Source organism: Pongo pygmaeus, chromosome X (genome assembly GCF_028885625.2).
Source record: "Pongo pygmaeus isolate AG05252 chromosome X, NHGRI_mPonPyg2-v2.0_pri, whole genome shotgun sequence".
NCBI lineage: Eukaryota > Metazoa > Chordata > Mammalia > Primates > Hominidae > Pongo > Pongo pygmaeus.
This window is the reverse complement of record NC_072396.2, coordinates 51,953,147-51,977,355: the sequence shown is the minus strand read 5'-3', so window position 1 is coordinate 51,977,355 and position 24,209 is coordinate 51,953,147. Positions and strand designations below refer to the sequence as shown.

General features: G+C 43.1%; 1 protein-coding gene across 1 annotated transcript; it reads right to left on the bottom strand.

Annotated features, from left to right (window-relative positions):
* Positions 1 to 18,900: 18,900 nt before the first annotated feature.
* LOC129025154 (diphosphoinositol polyphosphate phosphohydrolase 3-beta-like) lies at positions 18,901 to 23,882 on the bottom strand. Its single transcript, XM_054472752.1, has 2 exons — positions 23,025 to 23,882; positions 18,901 to 20,190 (listed from the first exon to the last, which is right to left on the bottom strand). Coding segments are annotated over exons 1-2 (849 nt in total). The 5' UTR covers positions 23,873 to 23,882; the 3' UTR covers positions 18,901 to 20,189.
* Positions 23,883 to 24,209: the final 327 nt, after the last annotated feature.

Below are 24,209 nucleotides of genomic sequence, written 5' to 3'. Positions count from 1 at the left end.
TAGGTTCTCAATTTGAAGTTTGTATAGAGTAAAATGTTGAGCAGGGAGGGGAAAAATAGAAGAGACAGCAAAGTAGATTGAGAATGAATGGCTAAATGAGGAGGAGGAAAACGAGTTATCCCTCATTATAAATGTGAGAGGCCTAAACAGACTTAGTAATTCTATGGATCACTGGGTTCACATCTATGGTTTTCACCCAAAGGGGAATGGTTCTGTCATGGTGCCCTGGTGCCCTGTTTGTATTCACATTGGCAAAGGCTTGAACCACACCTAACCTGGGTTTTAGAAGAGTGCCTTATGATCCTCCTGGAACACAAGAGAATGGGAAGCCTATAAGAAGCTGCTATAAGGCGATCTCTTACCTTCCTAGTTCCCCGGGAGGCTGTCATGAGACAGTTTCCCATCTACCTCCTGGTTCTGAGGAGGTAAAAGGCTTTCTGTCCCATCCTCTTCAAAACAGGGCTGCAAAATATAAAATCACTTAACTGCTATCTAGATTTAGCTCCTCAGTAACAAAGTATTGTACAAGTTGTGTTGTAGTCTCCTAGTCCCTTTTGTTTTGGTGTCATCCTTTTTGGTGTGTGAGACAAGGATCACAGGGATCTGGCACCTTTGGCTAATCTTTCTTTCACTGTCTATGTAAGTACTAAACTGCCTAAATCTAAAAGCAGCTTGTTGAATTTTTACTAGTCAAATCAGTCAGGCCTTGGCTTTGCCTTATTATTATTTGTGAGCCTGACAAATTTTGTGTCAATGTGAAGCCAGTAAATTTATAGTGTCCTTTTAGAAAACATGGAGCTGCACAGTCCTGGTTAAGTGAAAAGATAGATTCCTTGGCATCTGGTTGCACATGCTTTTGCCTATGTGGTGGGCAAAAGGTGAAGGAGGGTCCTCCTATTAAGGTATTACATAGGCCATATTAGGAAGGATAAGACTCCCAGGATCTGGTAACATAGCCCTTGCCTAAGAGGTAGGTGAGGGAGGAGAAGTAAGGGTCTTTGCACAGGGTCTGTATGAGCCCTGTTAAGGGACAGGACTCCCAGGGATCCCATAGTGTTACCGTGTTACCTGCTGATAAACATTTGGAGGTCAAGTGGCTAGAAGTAAGATTGAAACCAGCAGTTCAATTGATGCTTTGATGTTATTAAGAGTACATTTGTTGAAGCCCAGTGAATGGCCACTTACAACCACAAAAAAGTAAGTGCAAAGATGCACTTATTGGTGTAAGTTGCTCACCCTGTGCCACCCTATTCCCCTATTCTCTGAGCTTCCAGCTACCCTGTAACTCTGGAGGTGCCTCTTGTTCTATGTTTCTGTGAAAAAAAAGATGCCTAGTAGAGTTTGGGCAAAACTTGCTACGGAGACAGAAAAAAAGTAACTTGAGTGAGGCTTGAGACGATCCATTGTGTATATAGTTGTAAAAATCTGTAATTGGTTTAAAATAGGTTACATACTTGAATCTTGAATGTTTATACGGTGTTAGGAAATTCCTCTGATGTCCAAAGTTTTCACTGTATAAATGATGTCTTGTTGGTTGACAAATTAAAGGTTTCATTATCAGCAGCCTTGGCTGCCCAGCTACAGGAAAAACTGATAAGCTCCCCCAAAATTCAAGGCCTGCTTTTCAAATAAAATTTCTTGAAACAATGTAGGTAGCTTCACAACACTGAATCCCTCTGGCACCAAAGAAAAACTGCTGTGTTTTGCAAACTAAATAACAGTATGTTCCTGATAGAAAAACTGTAACTCCTACAAAATTTGGCCATTTGTATATAATAAAAGAGGCCACACTATAGGGGACTTTGGCCTTATCCTGACAGATTGACTCCATTCCAATTTTTAATCCTCTCTTCCTGGAGGCCTATAAAGTCACAATGCCTTTTTGGAAAAAAAGACAGCTGTGACCCAAAAGCTGGGTAGCCAGGTAGGGAACATTGGTGAGTGGTAGCGCAGACCTGGTTACTGAAGCGTTTGGCAATAAAGGGGGACAAGTGGTCCTTGACCATCATCCCTGAGACCCCTGATGACTTGCATTGATAGTTAGAGATAAGAGATAGGGATTCCATAAAGCCAAAAAAAAGTGTTCCATGGTTATTATCCACCCTTCTGTCCCATTGGGAAAGCAAAACTGTTTCCCTCTAATCCCTGGCCATAACCGCAGATAACATGTGCCCTGATAATCAAGCGCAGTCAGTTACTCATACATGTGCTGTGGTCCACGCTTACAATGAGCTAGAAATTAGGTAAATTGGCGAAAGCTTTGAATAGATCCCAGTAAGAGTACAGGGGCTTGGCTTATCTGACTAGCAGATGAGATAGCCATTCCAGTTTTTATAAATGAGAAGGAATGGAAATCACTCAGTCATCTAAAGACTGGCCCCATGCTCCAAGCCAGCCTGGCCACATACACATCGGCTGATAACATTGACATAGAAGAGTATGTCGAGACCAGTGAGGAATTGTTGCAGTAGGTCTTTACATTCATAATGAAACAGTGACCAACCTGAGATGAGTTTCTGTCATTTGATAAACACCTATGGATGAGAGCAGGGGCAGCTATAACTTCCCTTAGAGCTAAAGTAACCTGAGCCTGGATTTATAATGGAGAACAAGAGTTCTTAGGTGATGAGATAGTCATACAGGGTCAGATTGACTGGTTTGTTCAGTTGGCACCACTAGGCTATCAGTGGCAATAAAAATCTTCTCTTGTGTCCCAGACATAGCCTCCAGAAAACTCCTCAGCTCCTGGGAAACAAAATGCTACAGAACACAGGACTAGGAAAATGTCCTTCAGGCTAAGGAGGAGAAAAAGAAACCAACTGAAGATCCAGACAATAGTACCTTGTAGACATGGCTATTATGCCAGGGTCCCCCAAGAGATTGATAATATTCCCATGAGAGAAGTTCTCTCTCACTATCAGGCCACAAGAGGACCACAAAATTTAAAGATCCTGGCTGTAGGAGGGAAGAGTCCTTAGCTAGCTTTGGTATTTACTGTGGACAAACAGGAGGAGCACCAAAAGGACCTAGAATCCTTGATGAAATGTGTGCTGTTCAAGCTAGTGTTGACCCAACACCTTCAACACTACCTCTTAACCGAGATCCTGCCCCACTTCAAGAAAAGAACAACTAGGGCAGAGGCCAAGGTCCCTACTTCTCTAAGTGGGACTGGAGGCCTTATACACTGGTCAAGGTGTGTTACTGACTTGACAGCAACCAAGGTTGCCAAACCTTTTCAACTCTTTTGAACACTGGGATACAAGCCATTGTGATGCTGGCTAGCTGGCATCCATGGTCATGGCTAGTGTGGCAGGTGGAATGATGCTGTCCCCCTCAAAATGTTCACATCCTAATCCCCAGAAACTATGAATATGTTACATGGGAAAAAGGAACTTAGTAGACGTGATTATGTTACAAATTTTGAGGTGGGAAAATAATGCTGGATTATCCACACTGGCTCAATGTAATCACAAGAGGCATTATAATTCTTATAAGAGGGAGTCAGGAAGTCAGAGAGGAGAGAAAATACTATGCTGCTGGCTTTGAAGATGGAGTTAGGGGCCACAAGCCAAGGAATGCAGGTGGCCTCTAGAAGATTGAAAAGGCAAGGACATAGATTATCCCCAGAAGCCTCCAGAAGAAATGCAGCCCTACAAACACCTTAATTTTAGGCTTCTGATCTCCAGAATTGTAATAGAACAAATGTATATATTTTTTGAGCCACTGAGTTTGTACTAATTTGTTGTAGCAGCAATAAGAAATTAACATAGTCTTAAAATGACTTTAACTAGATTTGGAAATCTCAGATTGGACAATGAACTTATAAAATCTTACATATGAGGCTGGGCACGGTGGCTCACGCCTGTAATCCCAGCACTTTGGGAGGCCGAGGCGGGCGGATCACGAGGTCAGCAGATCGAGACCATCCTGGCTAACACGGTGAAACCCCATCTCTACTAAAAATACAAAAAATTAGCCAGGCGTGGTGGCGGGCGCCTGTAGTCCCAGCTACTCGGGAGGCTGAGGCAGGAGAATGGTGTGAACCCGGGAGGCGGAGCTTGCAGTGAGCCGAGATCGCGCCACTGCACTCCAGCCTGGACGACAGAGTGAGACTCCATCTCAAGAAAAATAAATAAATAAAAAATAAATAAATAAATAAAATCTTACATATGGGTCCTTTGAGACCAATATACACTCAAGTGGTTGCAACATTTCATGGTTGCAATGGATATTCCCTGTGGGGAAATAACACAATTAGAACAGTGATAGTAGTGTGAGTGCACAACTGGAAGCCTGCCAGACTTCCAGACTTCCCCAGTCTAGTCATGTAGTAACTGCAAAGCAATAAAGATATTGGGGTGGGAAATGGATGTCACTATACTAACCAAGGACTAATGGAGGCAGAAGTGACTAAAGAAACTACATAATTTTATACCTGTCCTGTGAATCTCTACAGACTTACCACTCAGGCCAGTCAGTTCTAAAAAGCCCTTTGAGCTACAAGTGTCAGTAATTGACAATTACACAGACTAGAGCTTATGACAAAAGAATGTGGTCACTAGGTGATATGGTTTCGCTGTGTCCCTACCCGAATCTCATCTTGAATTCCCATGTGTTGTGGGAGGGATGAGAGGTAACTGAATCATGGGGGCAAGTCTTTCCCATGCTGTTCCATGATAGTGAATAAATTTCACAAGACATGACAGTTTTATAAAGAGGAGTTCCCCTGCACAAGTTCTCTTTTTGCCTGCTGCCATCCATGTAAGATGTGACTTGCTCCTCCTTGACTTCTGCCATGATTATGAGGCCTCCCCAGTCATGTGGAACTGTGAGTCCATTGAAACCTCTTTCTTTCATAAATTGCCCAATCTCAGGTATGTGTTTACCAGCAGCATGAGAACAGACTAATACACTAGGCAATGGTGCTTCCTGGGGTTTTGGACACAGCACTTGGCTGGCATGACCACCTGGCATAGTCCATTTGTCAGCCTATTACTGGTTGTTGTTGGTTGCTGGTGGACTCTGAGAGACTAACAAAGCAGCAGCAGGTGTTGTGACACCCTGACATTTCTACCGTGAGGTGGGTCAGAAAGGAGAACATCAACAAAGTAGATGTTGCCCAATGTCTTCGTTTGTGCTGTTATAACAAAATACCATAGACTGGGTAATTCATAAGGAATAGAAATTTATTCTCTCACAGTTCTGGAGGCTGGAAAGTCCAACATCAAGGTGGTGGCATGTTTGGTTGTCTGGTAAGTGTTGCATCCTCTGAAGGGGAGGAACCCTATGTCTTCACGTGGCAAAAGGTGGAAGTGCAAAAATGGGATGAGCTCCCTCCATCTAGCTCTTTTATAATGGCATCTAATCCTATAACAGCTCTACCCTCATGACTCAATTACCACCCAAAGGCCACATCTCCCAATACTGTTGCATTGCAGATTAAGTTTTAATATGAAATTTGAAGGGGACAAAAATATTCAAACTATAGCACCCAACAAGCATCCATTATTAAGTGGAAGTTGTATATCCAGGAAAAAGTAAGCTTGGCATTATGGAGCCTCACAGTTACATGAAATATTGGCTTGTCATGTTTTAGATGAGGCTGTCTTAGATGTGGGGTCTGTGCCAGCACGTTCAGCTTCTTGAGTGCTTCAGTATACTGAGGTTCCTGAGGACACCTGGGCCTGGTTTACAGATGGTTCAGCTAAGTTCAAAACCAGTGAGATGTGCTGGGCCACTGCTGCATTGCATCTCCAAATAAAACTGTGTACTGTAACTGCTCATGGAAAAGGGATGTCTGTTTAGTGATATATTTTCATGGTGTTTTCCCTGGAAAACATCCCCCAAAATGTACCCTGTTATATTTTTCATTGACTTATGAGCAGGAGTCAAGAGTCTGGCAGTGTAGTAACTGGCAGTAGGATGACTGGATGATCAAGTCTCAGTCCCGGCAGAGACAAACAACATAGCAGCAAATTGCACAGGACCACAACCTCTGTTAATGACTAACAGGGATGCCCACGACAAAGGACCCTTTGAAGATGAACTTCAATGGCAACAGCAAGATGATCAAATCTGTACTACCCATAAAAGGACACCTGGGTAGGGCATCCACCTGAATATAACATCACATGGGGTACAGTAATCTATTTACAGTTCAGGACTGGGCCAAAATAAAAACAAGACCTAGTGATTCCAGAACACGAGACTTGAAGCCTGGCAGATGTGTTCAGACTGAAAGCTATACAACCAAGTGGCAAAGGGAGCTTTGGGACACATAGCCAGAGGTACCAGACCTGGCCAATCCTGGAAAATATGTACATCCTATCCTCCTCTTGAGGCTACCACTGGACATTGACTTTCATAGACAACTTTTCAGGCATGGCATTGCTATTATCAACTTAGCAAATGGGGGCCATACTATTCAGTGACTCTAAGATGGACTATGTTACGTATTTGGATTCCCTGAACACATCTGGTCAGACACTGGTACTGCCTTTATAGCAAAAAGTAACAAACAGTGGGCAGCCATATAGATATTCTCTGGATATTTTATGCCCCATATCATTTCCAGGCAGCAGGTGCCACTGAAAGATAAAGTGGACTCTTAAAGGAGAAAATGAAAAAGACAACTGGTTAACCAAGGCTCAGATCCCAGTGGAGCACACACTTAAGACAGGTAGTTTGGGCTCTAAATGTGGTAATTCTTCAGAAGGGTAACTCCTATTTAAATAAAATGTTTAATTATGAGGCTGAAGAGTGGGAAAGGAAGTCCAGGCTGGCAGTAAGAAAATACAAACCATAATTTTCTCCTCTCACTCTACTTTTTCACTCCTACACCTACTCCTGGGAAATCAAGCTACTAGAACTTGTAAGCTGTGGGAGTGGGAGACTAATCTAATGCTTCTTTTGCCATCTGGCTATATTTGGGCAATTATGGACATTGATGGTACTGATCATAAATATGAAATGACCACTCCTAAGGTAATCTTGGCATGACCCACATGTCAGGGAGTGTGAGATAATCTAGAGGGTACAAGAAATACAAAGAAGAAACTTCCAAACCACATAGGGATGAGGTCAGAGATATGGAGTGGGTAAGACATTGAGAAGACCGGAAAAACAGTGAAGTGACTGCTGCAGAAACAAGTCACATCAGTCTTGTGGCTGTGGAAAGAGAACAACCATGAATGGTGGGGAGAAAACACCATTGACCCTGAATGGTCAAGAGTTGGAAGGGAGACCATTAATCTCTCTCTCAGCTCTTGTTCACAGGGCATCTGGCCAATTTCATGTTCCCACCATTCTCAACTTAATTTCTGGCCAAGAAGAAATCCCAATCTAAGAATTCTCAGAAACCTCCTAACATCCACTGACTCCAGAAATAGCCTCCACTTGAAACAATAATAAGATTATTATTTTGTACACTGATATGATTCCCTTTAGCCTCATCTTGTTATTGTTGGGCTCTTTTCTATGCTTTTATATATTTAACTGCCTTGACTACAAGTGACTGAAATCTATCCTGCAGATGGGTTCAATCATCCTACTATGAGTTATAGTCATGGTCACTCTACTTCAATGTTGCCTAAGACAAACAGAACAGATTTGGTATAATCAGTACAAGTAATTGGGACATCTGATAGGGTCATATAATAAAGAGTCTGACTCCAGAATTATGAAAAATAAATGTCTGTTGTTAAAACAACCCAGTCTATGGTATTTTATCAGAGCAGTCTGAGTGGACAAAGACAGAAGTCTACTAAAGTTATGTTTGATCTGTATAAGCAGAAAACTTTAGGTCAAATTAATAAATGTGTAACCTGAATCATAAAAAGAGTGTCACAGTTCCTCAATCAATTCTCAGATATGAGCCAGTTCACAGACACAGAAACTCTTGAATTGAAAAGGAGGCCAGATCCCCTTGAGGAAGGACCCTGAAACACTGCCAAAAATGAATATTATTAATCTGTCTCCTAACCTTTCCCAAAGGAACCTATAGCCTTATGCCAGGGTAACTGTGCATAGGATAAAAGAAAATAATCAGACCTTTCAGGAACTACTATTGGCTCTGACACTAATTCCAGGAGGCCTAAAACATCATTGTCAGAGTAAGGTTTTATGGAGGTCAGGTGAACAATGGAGTTTTGGCTCAGGTCCACCTCACAGTGGGCCCAGTGGGTCCCTGAGTCCATCCTATGATTATTTTCCCATTTTAAGAATGAATAATTAGTGTAGATATACTCAGCAACTGGCAGAATCCCAAAGAATGACTTTTGTAGTAAGGGCCATTATGGTTGAAAAGGACAAGTGGAAGCTGCTAGAACTCCCTCTACCTAGGTGATATGGTTTGGCTATGCCCCCACCCAAATCTCATCTTGAATTGTAGTTCCCATAATCCCCACATATCATGGGAGGGACCTGGTGGGAAGTGATTGGATCATGGGGGTGGTTTCCCCCATGCTGTTCTCGTGATAGTTCTCACAAGATCTGATGGTTTTATAAGCATCTGGCATATCCCCTGCTGGCACTTCTGTCTCCTGCCACCATGTGAGGAAGGGCGTGTTTGCTTCCCCTTCTGCCATGATTGTAAGTTTCCTGAGGCCTCCCCAGCCATGTGGAACTGTGAACAATTAAACTTCTTTCCTTTATAAATTACCCAGTCTTGGGCAGTTCACGCTTGGGCAGCATGAGAATGGACTAATACACTAGGAAAATAGTAAACCAAAAGCAATACCATGTTCCTGGAAGGATTGCAGAGATTAGTGCCACCATTAAGGACTTGAAAAAATGCAGGGGTGGTGATTCTCACCACATCCCCATTCAACTCAAATATCTTACCTGTGCAGAAGACAGATGGAATTTGGAGAATGGCAGTGGATTATCATAAGCTTAATCAGGTGGTGACTCCAATTGCAGCTGCTGTTTCAGTGTGGTTTCATTGTTTGAGCAAATTAACACATCTCATCTGATATGCAGCTATTGATCTGGCACATGCCTTTTTCTTCATACCTGTCCATAAGGCCCACCAGAAGCAGTTTTCTTTCAACTGTCAAGGCCAGGAATATACCTTCACTGTCCTACATCAGGGGTATATAAACTGTCCTACCCTATGTCATAATTTAGTTTGTGGGGATCTTGATCATCTTTCCCTTCCACAAGAAATCACACTGGTACATTACATTGACTATATTATGCTGATTGGACCTAGTGCATGAGAAGTAGCAACCATTCTAGACTTATTTGTAACACATTAATATGCCAGGGGATGTGAAATAAATCTGACAAAAATTCAGGGGCCTTCTTTAGTGAAATTTCTAGGGGTCCAGTGGTGTGGAACATGTCAAGTTATCCCTTCTAAGGTGAAGAATAAGTTGTTGCATCTGGCCCCTCCAGCAATGAAAAAAGAGGAACATAGAGAAGATGTAGGTCAAATAATAGAAAGTTATGGTATGTAGGATGAATGTTTACACATTTAGTGTACAACATGAGGACTATAGTTAATAATATTGTATCATATACTGGTAATTTGCCAAGAAAGTAGATTTTAGGTACCTTTATTACAACAACAACAAAATTGAGATGATGGGCATGTTAGTTTGCTTGACTGTGGAACTCAGGGTTCTACAACAAGTCCAGGCTGCTCTGCAAGCTACTCTGCCACTTGGGCCATATGATCCAGCAGATCCAATGGTGCTTGAAGTGACAGTGGCAGATAGAGATGCTGTTTGGAGCCTGATATGGTTTGGCTGTGTCCCCACCCAAATCTCATCGTGTATTCCCATGTGTTGTGGGAAGGACCCAGTAGGAGGTAACTGAATCATGGGGACAGGTCTTTCCCATGCTGTTCCCATGATAGTGAATAAGTCTCACGAGATCTGATGGTTTTTAAAATGGAAGTCTCCCTTCACAAGCTCTCTTCTCTTGTCTGCCACCATGTGAGATGTGCCTTTCACCTTCCACCGTGATTTTGAGGCCTCCCCAGTCACATGGAATTGTAAGTCCAATAAACCTCTGTCTTTTGTAAATTGCCCAGTCTTGGGTATGTCTTTATCAGTAGCATGAAAATGGACTACTACAGAGCCCTTGGCAGGCCCCTATAGGTGAATCACACTGCAGGCCCTTAGGATTTTGGAGAGGATCCCTGCCATGCTCTGCATGTAACTACTCTCCTTTTGAGAAATAGCTCTTGGCCTGCTACCGGGCCTTAGTAGAGACTGAACAATTAACCATGGGCCCCCAAGTTGCCATGGGACCTGAACTGCTATTCATAAAATGAGTGTTATTTGATCCACTAGGTCATCAAGTTGGGTGTGCACAGCAGCACTCCATGAAGTGGAAGTGGTTTGTGTGTGTGTGTGTGCGTGTGTAAATAAAATCATGCCCAAGCAGTCCCTGGAGACACAAATACCCAATGATCAGTTGGCAGAGGAAGAGAAGGCTCAGACCTGGTTTACAGATGATTATGCGTGATATGCAGGCATCTCCCAAAAATGGACAGCTGTAGTGCTACGTCCCCGTCCTGGAACATCCGTGAAGGACATTAGTGAAGGAAAATTACCCAGTGGGCAGAACTACAAGGAATACAACTTTTTTCTCACTTTTCTTGGAAGGAGAAATGTCCAGACATGGGATTACATCCTGATTCACAGGCCGTAGCCAGTGCTTTCGCCAGATGGTCAGGGACTTGGAGGGAACATGATTGGAAAACTGGTGATAAGCAAGGTTGGGAAAGAGCTATGTGGATAGACTTCTCTGAGTGAAAAATGTGAAGATATTTCATCTCACGTGAATGCTCACAAAGGGTGACCTTAGTATAGAAGGATCTTCATATTCAAGTGGATAGGATTGCCTGTTCTGTGGATACCAGTCAGCCTTTTTTCCCAGTAACTCCATCATCATGCAATGGGCTTGTGAACAAAGTGGCCATGGCGGCAGGGATAGAGGTTATGCACGGGCTCAGCAACATGGATTTCCACTCACCAAGGCTGACCTGGCTACAGCTGCTGCTGAGTGCCCAAACTACCAGCATCAGAGACCAACACCAAGTTGCCAATATGGCACTATTTCCTAGGGTGATCAGCTGTCTACCTGATGGCAGGTTGGTTACATTGGACTACTTCTGTGTTAGACTATTTTTTGTTGTTGTTTACAACAGAATACCTGAAACTTGGTAATATATAAAGAAAAGAAATTTATTTCTTACAGTTATGGAGGCTGAGAAGTTCAAGGTCAAGGGATTGCATATGGTGCAAGCCTTCTTGCTGGTGAAGACTCTCGTAGAGGTTATTTTTGTATGCCTAAGGTGGTGCAGGGCATCACATGTTGAGGCAGCTGAGGAGTGTGCTCACATGGAGCTCAGGTCTCTCTTCCCCTTCTTATAAAGCCGCCAGTTTCACTCTCATGATAACCTATTAATCCATTAATCCATGAATGAATAATTAATCCATTCATGAGGGCTCTGTCTTTTAAAGGCCCCATCTCTCAATACTGCCACATTGGGGATTAAGTTTCAACATTAATTTTGGAGAGACATTGAAACCATAGCAACTTCTATTATGAAAAGGCAGAATTTTATTCTTACTGGAATAGACATTTACTCTGGATACTGGTTTGTCTTCACTACCTACAATGCTTCTGCAAAACTACCATCCGTGGACTTAAAGGATGCCTTATTCACTGTCATGGCATTCCATACAGTATTGCTTCTAATCAAGAAACTAAGTTCACAGCAAATGCAGTGCTGAAATGAGCTCACGCTCTTTGAAATTCACTGCTCTTACCAAGTTCCCCATCATCTTGAAGTACCTGGCTTGACAGAACTTCAAGCATGACCTTTTGAAGATTGCATGCTAAGTGACAATACCTTGCAGGGCTAGAGGAAGGTTCTCCAGGAGGATATATATGCACTGAATCAGTGTCCAATATATGGTGCTGTTTCTCCAATAGCCAGGATTCACAGGTCCAGTAATCAAGGAAGGGAAATGGGAGTGACACCACTCAGTAACAAGCCTTGTGACCCACTAGCAAATTTTTTGCTTCCTTTCCCCACAACCTTATACTCTGCTGGCCTAGAGGTCTTATGCCCAAATGGAGGAATGCTTCCACCAGAAGATACAATTATTCCATTGATCTGGAAGTTAAGATTGCCACCTGGCCACTTTGGGATCCTCATGCCTTTGAATCAACAGGTAAAGAAAGGACTTACGCTGATAGCTGGAGTAATTCTGACTACTGAGGAAATCAGATTGCTATTCCTCAAAGGAGATAAGGAAGAGTATGTCTGCAATATAGGAGGATCCGCTAGGGCATCTCTTAGTATTACCATGTCTTGTAATTAAAATCAATGGTAAACTACAACAACCTAATTGAAGTAAGACTACTAATGTCCTTAGGAATGAAGGTTTGGGTCACCCTACCAGATAAAGAACCATGACCAGGTGAGGTGTTTGCTGAAGGCAAAGGGAATACATAATCAGTAGTAGAAGAAGGTAATTATAAATACCAGCTACTACTATGTGACCAGTTACAGAAATGAAGACGGCAATCACTATGAGTATTTCCACCTTATTTTGTTATATGTTTGTGTTTGCATGCGTGTGTGTGTGTGTGTGCGTGTGTGTGAGTAGCAAATATCTTCTCTATCTTATCTCCTTTTCATGTAACACAAGATGTATGAACTTGTTATCATAGTATTTAACTTATGAGATATCAAAGAGATTAAATGCAAAGACTTTGCATCTTCTCCTGGGGAAAAGGTTATTCACTTTCCATTGCATGCAGGAAAGTTGTATCATGTTAAGTAGAAAGTATGGCCTTGTTATTGTCTTTTTGAGGGGATAAAGTATGGTTTAAGATGTGTATGGGTGCCAATTTGATGAGGGGTGGACTTGTGATGGTTAATGTTATATGTCAACTTGGAGGGTGTTTTGGGGTGAGATTAATATTTAAATCAGTGAACTTTGACTAAGCAGATGGCTCTCCACAATATGAATGGGCCTCAGCCAATCAACTGAAGGCCCAAATAAAATAAAATGGCTGACCTCCCTGAGCAAGGGGGAATACTCTAACAGACTGCCTTTGGACTTCATCTGTACCATGAACTCTCCTGGGTCTCAAGGCTGCTAGTCCACATAGCAGATTTGGGACTCACCCCAGCCTCCATAATTTCATGAACCAAGTCCTTATAATAAATCTGCTTCTATATATGTATACACATCCTATTGGTTCTGTTTCCCTGGAGAACCCTAATACACATGGTAGCCCTGTAATCTTAGGGTAGTTACTGAATATAAAATAGAGGACAAACATGTATGCCTCCATTTAACCATCATAATTGTTGTCTTGACTAAATTCCCCATGGTTATAGCATCCATTGCCCTAAAATATCGAATAGTGGGCATGGACTCTCAGACTCATTAAATAATAAATCAAAATTAGATTGAGTCTTTGGCATTTACAAACTGACTTGAAGAAATGGGCCTCCATGAAAAACTCCCCTACAATGTACAGAGCTAAGAGAGCCCAGTGTCAATTAGACATTGACAAGACAATGGCTCTTAGCTCAAGACAGAGCCTTCAAAGGATTGCAACCCATTTTACAAGGCCTATTTAGAGAAGAGGGAGGGTGATTATATCCAATGCTTCTCCATTTAACAGCTTAATTTGGCCCGTTCCTAAACTTGGAAAGAATGAATGAGACTTCTTGATGAATTACCACAGCCTTTATGCTGTGGTCCCAGTAATTAGACCCCCTAATTATGATTACAATGGAAATTATTGACTCCATCCAATCAGCAACTGATAAATGTTTTGCTATTGTATATTTGTCTAATACATTCTGTTTAGTGTATATTTCAATAGCCTCTCAGCCCGTTTTCCTTCCCCTCCAAAGTGAAATGGTACACCTTTACCTGGCTACTTAGAGGGTACCTCAACAGCTCTGCTATCTCACACAGTCTTTGCAGGCAAGAACTTAACTGCATCTAACTTGCTCCAGGAGCACAGATATGACACCACATTGATGGCATCCTTTTCTAAGAGAATTCTTTAGAAAACTCATTCAGGACATATAAATATTTTAAGAAGGAGCTCACAAAAAGGGGATGGACCATTGCCCCACACAGGGCACAAAGCCTTGCCACCTTGTTTAAATTCCTGAATATTGGTAAACTGAGGGTAATCCATGCCTGTCAACATTAAAGCTTGCCCAACATATTTAGGCCTTTGTGGGTTCTGGAGGCAACATTTTCCTCACTTACAAATTTTACTTTGGTCCATTTATGCCATTACTTGCAAAATAGGCCCATCTTGAGTGGGACCCCCTCCCAGCAAAATATTCTAGAATTTTTTCAACCATATTAGTGCCATGCCCACCCTGAGACTTCTTCACTGTAGAGGCTTTAGCATCCTCCTCTAATGCCTCTTGGAGTCTTTGTACCATCCATGATGGCCATGAGTTGCCCATGACCTTCTGATGCAAGAAACTGCCTTCGTAGGTCTTATGCTGTATATTGTTAGAGTGGCAACTGCTGGATACATACTGGGGTCTTGTGGAAATAGAGGCTTTCATAGGCACTCAGCTCATGACCTTCCATTTCCAGCTAATTATGCCCTGGGTCTTGGCAGCAGCACCCTACAAACTCATCACAGCGACCAAAGTCTCTTTGTTACAGGCAGGAACCAAACCTGGGCCCTCTGGCATATCACACTTACAGGTGGGGATGGCCTCCCCTGTCCTCAGTCCTTTGCCAGATGCCATGGTGCTGGATGAGGCTACCCCTCTACCAGACCCTTTGGCTACTTGGGGACCCCTGTAGAATCAACTGAATAAAGAATAATGGGAGTTTGTCCACTTTATGGATACACTGTCATAATCACACATAAGGGAGCTCAGTGGATTGTTGCTGTTTTTTTTTTTTTTTTAATCCCTTAGTTAGGATGTCTCTGATAAAGAACTGGACCCAAGGATCAGTACAATTGGCCAAACTTCAGGCTATTATCTTAGCAGTGGATGCCTGGGTCACTAATTGACCCCCTCAGTAAATATTTAGACCCTTAGGTTATTGCCAATTATATGGTTGTCTGGTTTGGACAATGGCAGCAACATAAATTCCTTATCCAGTGTCTCTTTTGGGGTATGGAACTCTGGGAATCTCTTGCCTCACAGATACCAAAATATAAGTCAATACCACACATGCCTTTACATATAATAAAACTATAATACAAGGCCTCATTAAGACACTCATTACTGCCGTCAGAGTTCCAGACGCCATTTATTGCAACCAAGACATTCATTTCACTTCCCAGAATACACAATGCTGAGCTCTAGAATGAGACAGTTGATGGAACTTTCATCTTTCTTACAGGTGTCAGGCTACAGACCTCATAGAGCACCATAATGGATTATTTAAATCTGTTTAAATTCAATTACAAAAACATAGTACATTTTATTTCTCGAACATCAGGAGTAAATTGTAATAAGGAAGCTGTCTCTCTCTTTTTTTTTTTGGATATTTGCTGACAGCATCTAAGCCTCACCTCGGTTCTCCTTAAGCCCTGCATTTGGACAAGCTTATGAAATTCCTGGGTGCTCTCTCCTTTGTTGTTGAAAGGAGTTTCAAACCATGCAAGTCCCCAGCTGCACATTGGAACCCTCACCCCAGCACCCCTAACCACCATAAAAACTGTAAGCTAGTCTCCTTTCCTAGCTCTATCAAGACATTTTCAGATCAGCTTTGGAAGCCTGCCTTGCTCTCCCAAAAGAGCCTCATTATGCAAGTAATAAACCTTTGAATACCCTGTTGATGTGTATATGGCATTATCGCTCTTGATATCTAAACCAAATTTTGCATGGGGTCCATTCTGTATCTTTAGAGTGGCCACAACAGGTGGCTTATGTTTGTAAAAAGAATCCTTAGGTGGATATATGAAAGGAGAGTGGAGTTGTAGGGGAATGGCTCCTCCATGATGGCCTGGCACCCTTGGATATATCCATATAGGCTCGAACTGCAGCTAATCTGAGTTTTGGTTAAATGCTTTGTGATCCTCCCAGAACATGAGAAGATCAGAGCCTGTAAGGCCTATAAGGCCTTCTCCCAGTCACTTCCTTCTCTCTCGGGAGAGGCTGTCTTGAATGAATTTCTCATCACTTACCAGATTCTGATGAGGTATGGAACTTTCTGTCCTGTGCCTTTTAGAATAGAGCTGCGGAATATATAGCCACTCAGCCGCAGTATAGATTTGGCTCCTCAGCCAGGGAGTATCCCTCAACTTGCATTATAGTCATCTAGCCCCTTTTGTTTCTTTGTTGTCTTTTAGGGTATATGAGACAAGGACCTGGGGAGTTGGCCTCTTTGGTTCATTCTTTGTACTGTTTATGTAAGTACTAAACTGTCTCAATCTAAAAGTGGTTCCTTGTATCTTTACCAGTCAAATCAGTCAGGCTTTAGCCTTGTCTATATGAGCTTGTTACCATATAATCCTAATTGCTGTCTGTTTTTTACCTGTAAATTAAAATAATTAGGATACTTGTGTTCATTCAAAGGTTCTTACATAAATAAATACTGAAGGATTACCATGTTCTTAAATCATTTGTATTTGGGAAGCTTTAAGCCTTCAGTGAATTATCAAATGCAGCTGTGGGCCAATTTAGCACCTAAGGGAATATCACACAGTCCTTTATGAAGCTAAGAAGTCAGGAATATATTGGTACTGGAAAATCCTGAAAAATAAGGGTATGGTTTATAGATGAAATATTCTTCCCAATAAAGGGAAACTTGATCAGAGATCACAGTCTTATGGTATCTCATTTTTCATATTTTCAGGTAAACACCTGGCAAAATAATAGCTATGTGTTTTTCACAAGTAGGAGGTGTGACAACCATTTATATAATAAACATGTTAGGAACATCTGTGGGATGCCATATTCCAGGCTCTGTGCCCGACTCAGGACACAGACAACCCAGTCTGGGTCTCAGAGCTAGTGGACCTCAGAATTAAGAAGACAGAGACATTCAGGCTAGTAAGTATACTTTTGATAAGAACTATGACAAAACAGGGCTGGGAATGGTAGCTCACACCTGTAATCCCAGCACTTTGGGAGGCCAAGCCAAGCAGATGGCTAGAGCCCCAGAGTTTGAGACCAGCCTGGGCAACATGGCGAGACTCCATCTCTACAAAAACGGAAAAAATAGCCAAGTGTGGTGGTACACATCTGTAGTCCCAGTTACTCTAGAGGCTAAGGCAGGAGGATCTCTCGAGCCCAGGAATTTGAGGCTGTAGTGAGCTATGATCATGCCACTGCACTCCTGTTAGGGCAACAGAGCAAGATCCCATCTCTGTGAAAAAAGAACTTTTTCAAAAAATATCAAGAAGGGCTTCTCAGAAGCAGTGATTTACAAAAGTAGGGACTGTAATTACCACAAATTTACAGATGAGAAAATTGAAAATCAGAGAGGTAAACTAATCTGGCAGAGGCCATACAGCCTCTGGTCAAGACAGTTTTGAGCTATAGCTTGTTGGATTCCGAATCACTAAATTGTTTTAATTTACATCCACCAAACTACAGCTTCCCTGGCTCTGCTTGCCTCTAAACTTAAAAAAAAAAATCTGCTGGCTGGGCGTGGTGGCTCACGCCTGTAATCCCAGCACTTTGGGAGGCTGAGATGGGCGGATCACGAGGTCAGGAGATCGAGACCATCCTGGCTAACACCGTGAAACCCTGTCTCTACTAAAAATACAAAAAATTAGCCGGGCGTGGTGGTGGGTGCCTGTAGTCCCAGCTACTCGGGAGGCTGAGGCAGGAGAATGGTGTGAACCCGGGAGGCGGAGCTTGCAGTGAGCCGAGATCGTGCCACTGCACTCTAGCCTGGGTGACAGAGCGAGACTCCGTCTCAAAAAAAAAAAAAAAATCTGCTACAATCAGAGTAGACTCAAATTAGAAAACAATTTCCAGGGAAAACTTGATGAAAGTTTTTCTGGTATATCATGGTGCCTTCTCACAGGGGAATCTTGGAACTGAAAGCTCTGTCCAGCTATGACTGGTAAAGGGCTCTAAGGTAAACTTTTCACCTCCCCTTTTCCCAGTAACAGTTGGTTCTGGGGAGTTGCTTGCTCTTGGGATTGGAACACACTTAAAGAACAGAAGTAGAAGGGGCAGCTTCAGCTTCAGTACTTCACACTTAGGAAGGAATTCATCTTCCCTAGGAGGGACCTTTAATACTCTTCTCACTTTCTGCCTGTTCCTTCTTGACTCACAAAAACATCAGGACAGACACCATGTTTGTTGATGTAAGCACAGCCTTTACAGAATTTTAGCCTTTGCAGAATTTTAAGCACAGTCCACAACTGAAGGAGTATCTGCAATCTGTGAAATGCAAAATGGTCCACTGAAGTCAGGAATGTTAACTGCTTAATTTCCTGTTTTACCTACCTTCAAATATAACCTTAAACTTAATTATGTGAAACTAACAAGTTTACAGCTATTGTTCCCCTAAAAACTATTCAAAAAGTGGATTATGTAGGTTTTTATAAAATTCCATAAACATTCTCCTTGGAGACTCCACCTCTTTGATTTTTCACATTTGTATGAACTGGTATGTAGGTGTTATCAAAACCCCTGCTCAATAGCATATAAGAATCCATTCTTATTTTCTAGTATGAATAAATAAGAATTTAGCTTTTCCTATTTCAATGGGCCAAATTAAAAGAAAAAACTGCTAACATTGGTCTACAGCAAGGGAACTGCTAGCCACTCCAGGGTATTTCTCCCTTCTCTTTTTGGGCATTTGACCTCTTGGGCCAGAAGCAGTATGCCACAGCTAACCTTTTTTAAACAATCTAAATTTTTTCCTTTTTTTCTACCTTATATATTAGGCTTAATAAGAATAACTCCAGTAATTATTTTTATAAACTTTATTACGGAAAATGCCAAACATACAAAAATAGAGATGAACATATATAATGAACCATCATTTTAGCCATCACCCAGCTTCAACAATTATCAAGGCCAATTTCGTTTCATCAATATTTCCAATGCACTTAACATCCAGACTTATTATTTTGGAGCAAATTCCAAGAATCATATCATATCAGCCACAAATGTTTGAGAATGTAGATTAGGACCCTTCTTTCTAACATAATGATAAAACCATTATTCTAATACCAAATACCCCACCAATGTTCAAATTACTCCGATTGTCTCATAAATGTATTCGTTTTACAGTTCGGTCAAATCACAATTCAAATAAGATCCATACAATTGGTTAATATGTCTCTTAAGTCTCTTTAAATCTATAAGTTCATCCTCCATCTTTCATCCTTGCAAGTTATTTACAGAAGAAACTAGGTCATGTGTCCTGTAGTTTCTTATAGTCTGGATTCTGCTCATCTCATCTCCATGGTGTAAAATAATGTTTCTCTGCCCTATTTTCTAAAGATTAGGAATTATTTCTAGGGCCATGGTCAAATTTAAGTTCAATGTTTGGGCAAATATTTTAAGAGACGGAGTCTCATTATATTGCTCAGGCTAGACTAAAGCTCCTGGGCTCAAGCTATTCTTCTGCCTCAGCCTCCTGAGGCAGATGCATAACACTGTGCCTGGCTTTGCAAATGTATTTTACAGATAGTGTAGTATACTGCCATCTGGAGGCACACATCTGGGATGACACAGACATAGGAGTAAGAATTTTTGCTTTCTAGTATCTCACAGCTGCCTTGAAGCAGTTGTGTGACACTTGATAAACAAAAGTCACATATATGCTAGACAGATTAGAAAGGGATTGTTTAACCATTCAGTATCATTACAAAATATGAACTACTGAAACAAATCTTCAGTGATGTCTACCATATTCTAAGCAATATCTTATATGCTAGATATATAAAAAAGACTAAGGAAACAAGTTCCTTGCATTCAAGGGCATATAATCTGCTGGGAAATACAGACACATAATCATAAAAGCACAAAAAAGGCCACAGGTGCCAAGTTAGAATTCTGTACAGATACAGCGGTAGTGCAACAACCTGGAGAATAGTCATTGTAATAAACAGGGAAGAAGTGTCCAAAAGCATAGGATGAGCTGTGTCCTTGGAGTGTGAAAGAGCTCATCTGTGCTTCACAATTCCATTCATCCATCCATTCACATACTGGATTCTTTCAAAGTAAATCTGAACAACATCTATGCCATTCACCTAAAAAAAAAATTCTTATTAATAGGGTTTTATTGGTTCATCCATTCCTCTAATCAACAAATACTTATTGAGCACCTACTATGGCTCGTCAACCATTTTGAATTGGAAAAGCCTTCAGTGAATTATCGAATGCAGTTTCACTGTGAGGCCAGATGAGAGCCTGAGGGAATAATAGATTGTCCCAGGTACATTATGAAGCTGAGAAATCAGAAATACACTTGTAGTAGACATTTCTAATCTGTGGATCAATGACAAATGTCTCCAAATTCCAGGCACTGTTCTAGGCTCTGAGGATATGGGGGAGGATTCAGTCTGGGTCCTAGTCCTCGAAAAGTTCATATTCTAATAGGCCAACAGTCATTCAGAAAGATGATTGCAATACAAGAATGATGCTGAGAATATTTGTTTTGACTGGTGCTTCCACAAAAGGAACTCTGAAAAAGAAAACTCTGGCCAGCTGTTAGTGCTGTAAGCTCTAACCTCCCTTTTCCCAGTCAACAACTATGGAGGGAAGACATGCTTTTTCTTACAATTGAACTCCACTTAAAGACAAGTGAGACAAGGAGCAGCTCCAACATCAGAGCCCTTTAAACCATCTGTCCCACAAGGGCCCTCTAATGTTGCTGTTTCTTTACAAGCTCTTACACATACACACTTCAATTTTTATCGATTTTCTAAATACAAAAATGTTGAAATCTTTACAATGATTCTCTCAAATGAAACTATATACAGGACTTAAAAATATTTATAGCCACCTTTCACCACTTTCAGGGTTACTTCTTTCAAAGGTGACCTGATCAAGAGAACATAGGTTTCTTAGAAAATATGTTAACCATCCAGAGCAAATTCTGTATCAAGCAACCAAACTTACCTTTACTCCAACATGTCGTCTTCAAATTTTTTTTAGAATAAGAAAAAGTAGGCACTTGTCCAGTGGGGGACAGGGACAAGGGGGAAAATCAGTCTTTTTTTTTTTTTTTTGAAACGGTCGCCCAGGCTGGAGTACAGTGGCACGATCTTGGCTCGCTGCAACCTCCGCCTCCCGGAATCAAGCGATTCTCCTACCTCAGCCTCCCGAGTAGCTGGGATTACAGGCGCGCACCACCATGCCCAGCTAATTTTTGTATTTTTAGTAGAGACGGGGTTTCACCATGTTGGCCAGGCTGGTCTCGATCTCCTGACCTCGTTATCTGCCCGCCTCGGCCTTCCAAAGTGCTGGGATTACAGGCGTGAGCCACCGCGCCCGGCGCCCCGGCCCCCACCCATACTCTCTTCAAAAACTAGACGTTTCCTCAACTGTCATGGGAGATGAGATCCAGAAGAGGAACCTAGAATTTACATAGCGAAACCCAAAATTTCTTAATAGAAAGTGCATAACAGTGACCCATAGAACAAGACTCCGTCTCAAAAAAAAAAAAAAGTTAAGGGACCCCAAATACCTGTCAATAATGTTTAAGAGATATGACATAGTCTAGGTTGCTCTAGAAATTAGGAATGATCTTTTCATTCGAATACCCTCTTCACAAAGTAGGCTTTCCTTCTACCTAATGTCAGACATGGCTGGGGGAACAGAGGAAGGTCCAGAAGAGAGATTTAGCTATTCTAGATGGGATTCCTGACTTCAAGCAAGTATTGAGGCAAACGTGAGAGCTTTTAATTTGGCACCCAGAAAAGGTGGTACTGTGAGACAAAACAATTACTCTCTATCATTGACAGATTGTTCAGGAATCCTAATAGTTTGACAGTTCTGTACCAGCTGAACATCACTAGAGCTAACTCAGTTGGGATGTAATCGCCACAAAAGATTCCATTCCTGTGGTTACTGGGAGTCAGGGAGGTTAAGTGGAATGTCACTACGTTCAAATATGGAATGGAAACCACTTTCTTTCAAAAACAAATCCAGAGAACCATGGTTCTTCTATGGTATCCAGTAAGGGGTAATGGGAGTTGGAAGTTGAGTATGGGAAATCAAATTCTGTGAATACAGTTTTTCTGATAAGATGTGTTTGGCTAGCAGATCCCCAGCAGCATCTATTCAATAAGGTTAATCTACATGGGAAATAGCGATTTGAAGTCAGCAGTGAAAAATTACTTGTGCAAATTTTTTGAAAACCAAATGATCTACACAGAAATAGAAAAAGAAATTTCTGAAAGGGGCAAATGAGATCCCATTTCAGAGGCTAGAGTGACTGTCGAGTGCAGAAAGAGCACAAGATGTAGAATTTCCTAATGTTTTTACAAATTCAAAACTGATTTTTTAAACCAACTCCCACCACATAAGGGCTCCCTGACAACAAGGGTGAATGCTGTGAAGGAGAAAACAACTCAAGGGAAAAAAATACTAAAAGATGCCACACAACCAAGCTGGTCAGACTTTAAAGGCCTCCACTACCAAACAAACCACAAGGCTGGTATCAAAAATGTGCACGCACGCTCACCCACGAATATGTGTGAAATATAAAAGAACCAAAAACATCACAGGGCACACAGGCAGAGACACACACTCCCCGCCCACCCCTCGCCCCCCCACCCACCCACGCCCAAAAGCAGGGTGAACAGTTAAGGCACCTAAAACCCCAAGCGGCATCGGCTTCCCCGAAACATTTTACAGTGTAACCAAAAAGCGATTTTGAAAGCAACTGAAAAACGTGCAAACTGAAAACAGGGCCTGGCAACAGTTTGCAAGCGTGATTCAGAGGGTCTGCCAAGGAAACAAAAGCCTCCCTCCTCCCCATGAGAACGCACATGGCACGAGAGGTGCTCCAGGCGGGACGCATTTTAAGCAAGGCAGACAAATAGAAGTCTGCGCGGGTGCGGGCGCAAGCGGTACATACTAGGGATCGCTATCTGGCGAGGATGGGGCCATGGAGTTTCCATTGGTTGGGGAACCGCCCAGCTTTAGTTTCTCCAGATATTCGGCGTGCACGGGCTTGTGGCACTGGAGAACCTTGATGGCATCTTCGACTTTGAACCACTCTCGCTTCCTCCCAATGCTAACCGAATCTTCCCAATCCTCCAGCAGCTCCGTGACAGTCAGTACATACACGTACGTTCTGTGCTTGCGATCCTGGTTCTGTTCGAAGACGCCCAGGAGCCGGCCTAACTTCCCCTTGACTCCCGCCTCTTCGTACACCTCTCGGACCGCCGCACCGCCCGGCTCCTCCTCGGGCTCCATGCCCCCGCCCGGCACGATCCAGCGGTCCGGGTACCGGCTGCTACTCACTAACAGGACCTCGTCCTCGCGCTCGCTCCGGAAGCACAGGCACGCCGCCCGCTTCTTGAACCCCTCGGGGTCGTAGGTCCGCGTCTGGTTGGGTTTGCACTTCATCCTCGAGGCAGCCTCCTCTCGCTGCTCGCTGCTGTGTGGGCCGCCGACGCAGCTGCTGCCGCTGCCGGGGAGCAGCCGAGGTGCTGGGAAGAAAAAGGGCCGAGGAAAGGGGCGGGGAGACAGAGGCGCCTCCGTCTGCCGTCTGCCCGCGAGCCCGAGGAGCGGAGGGAGAGATGAAGCTGGGCGGGGCACGGGCGGAGGCGGGGGCAAGCGAGGCGTGTCAGTCAGCCAGTCCGCCAGTCCGATGGGCGGGCGGCCGGCCGAACCCGGGCCCGCCGGAGTGGAGGAGGTGCCGCCGCCCGCGAGCCCGCGACTCTCCACAGAGCCCACCCGCCTCTGTGAGGTGAAGCGCATTCTCGGGCGCGTCCGCGCTCCTGTTCACGTGCTCGTTCGCAGGGGAGGGCGTGGGGCGAGGGGCGAGGGGCGAGGGGCGAGGGGCGAGGGGCGAGGGGCGGGGGTCTCCTGGCTCCCGCAGCGTGCAACGCCTGGGACCCACTGCGCAGGCGCTTCGCACTCCTGGGGCCAGGAACCTCCTTGGCGCACAGCGAAATTCACCGCATTGTGACTTTGGCCAAGATTGCCTCCACGTGTGCCTTTGACCCAAACGCACTGTGGCACGGCAGGACGTTTCTCCTCTCACTCCCCACTGCGCTGCAGGAAACCCACACGCAGTTGATTTACACAAGACAGG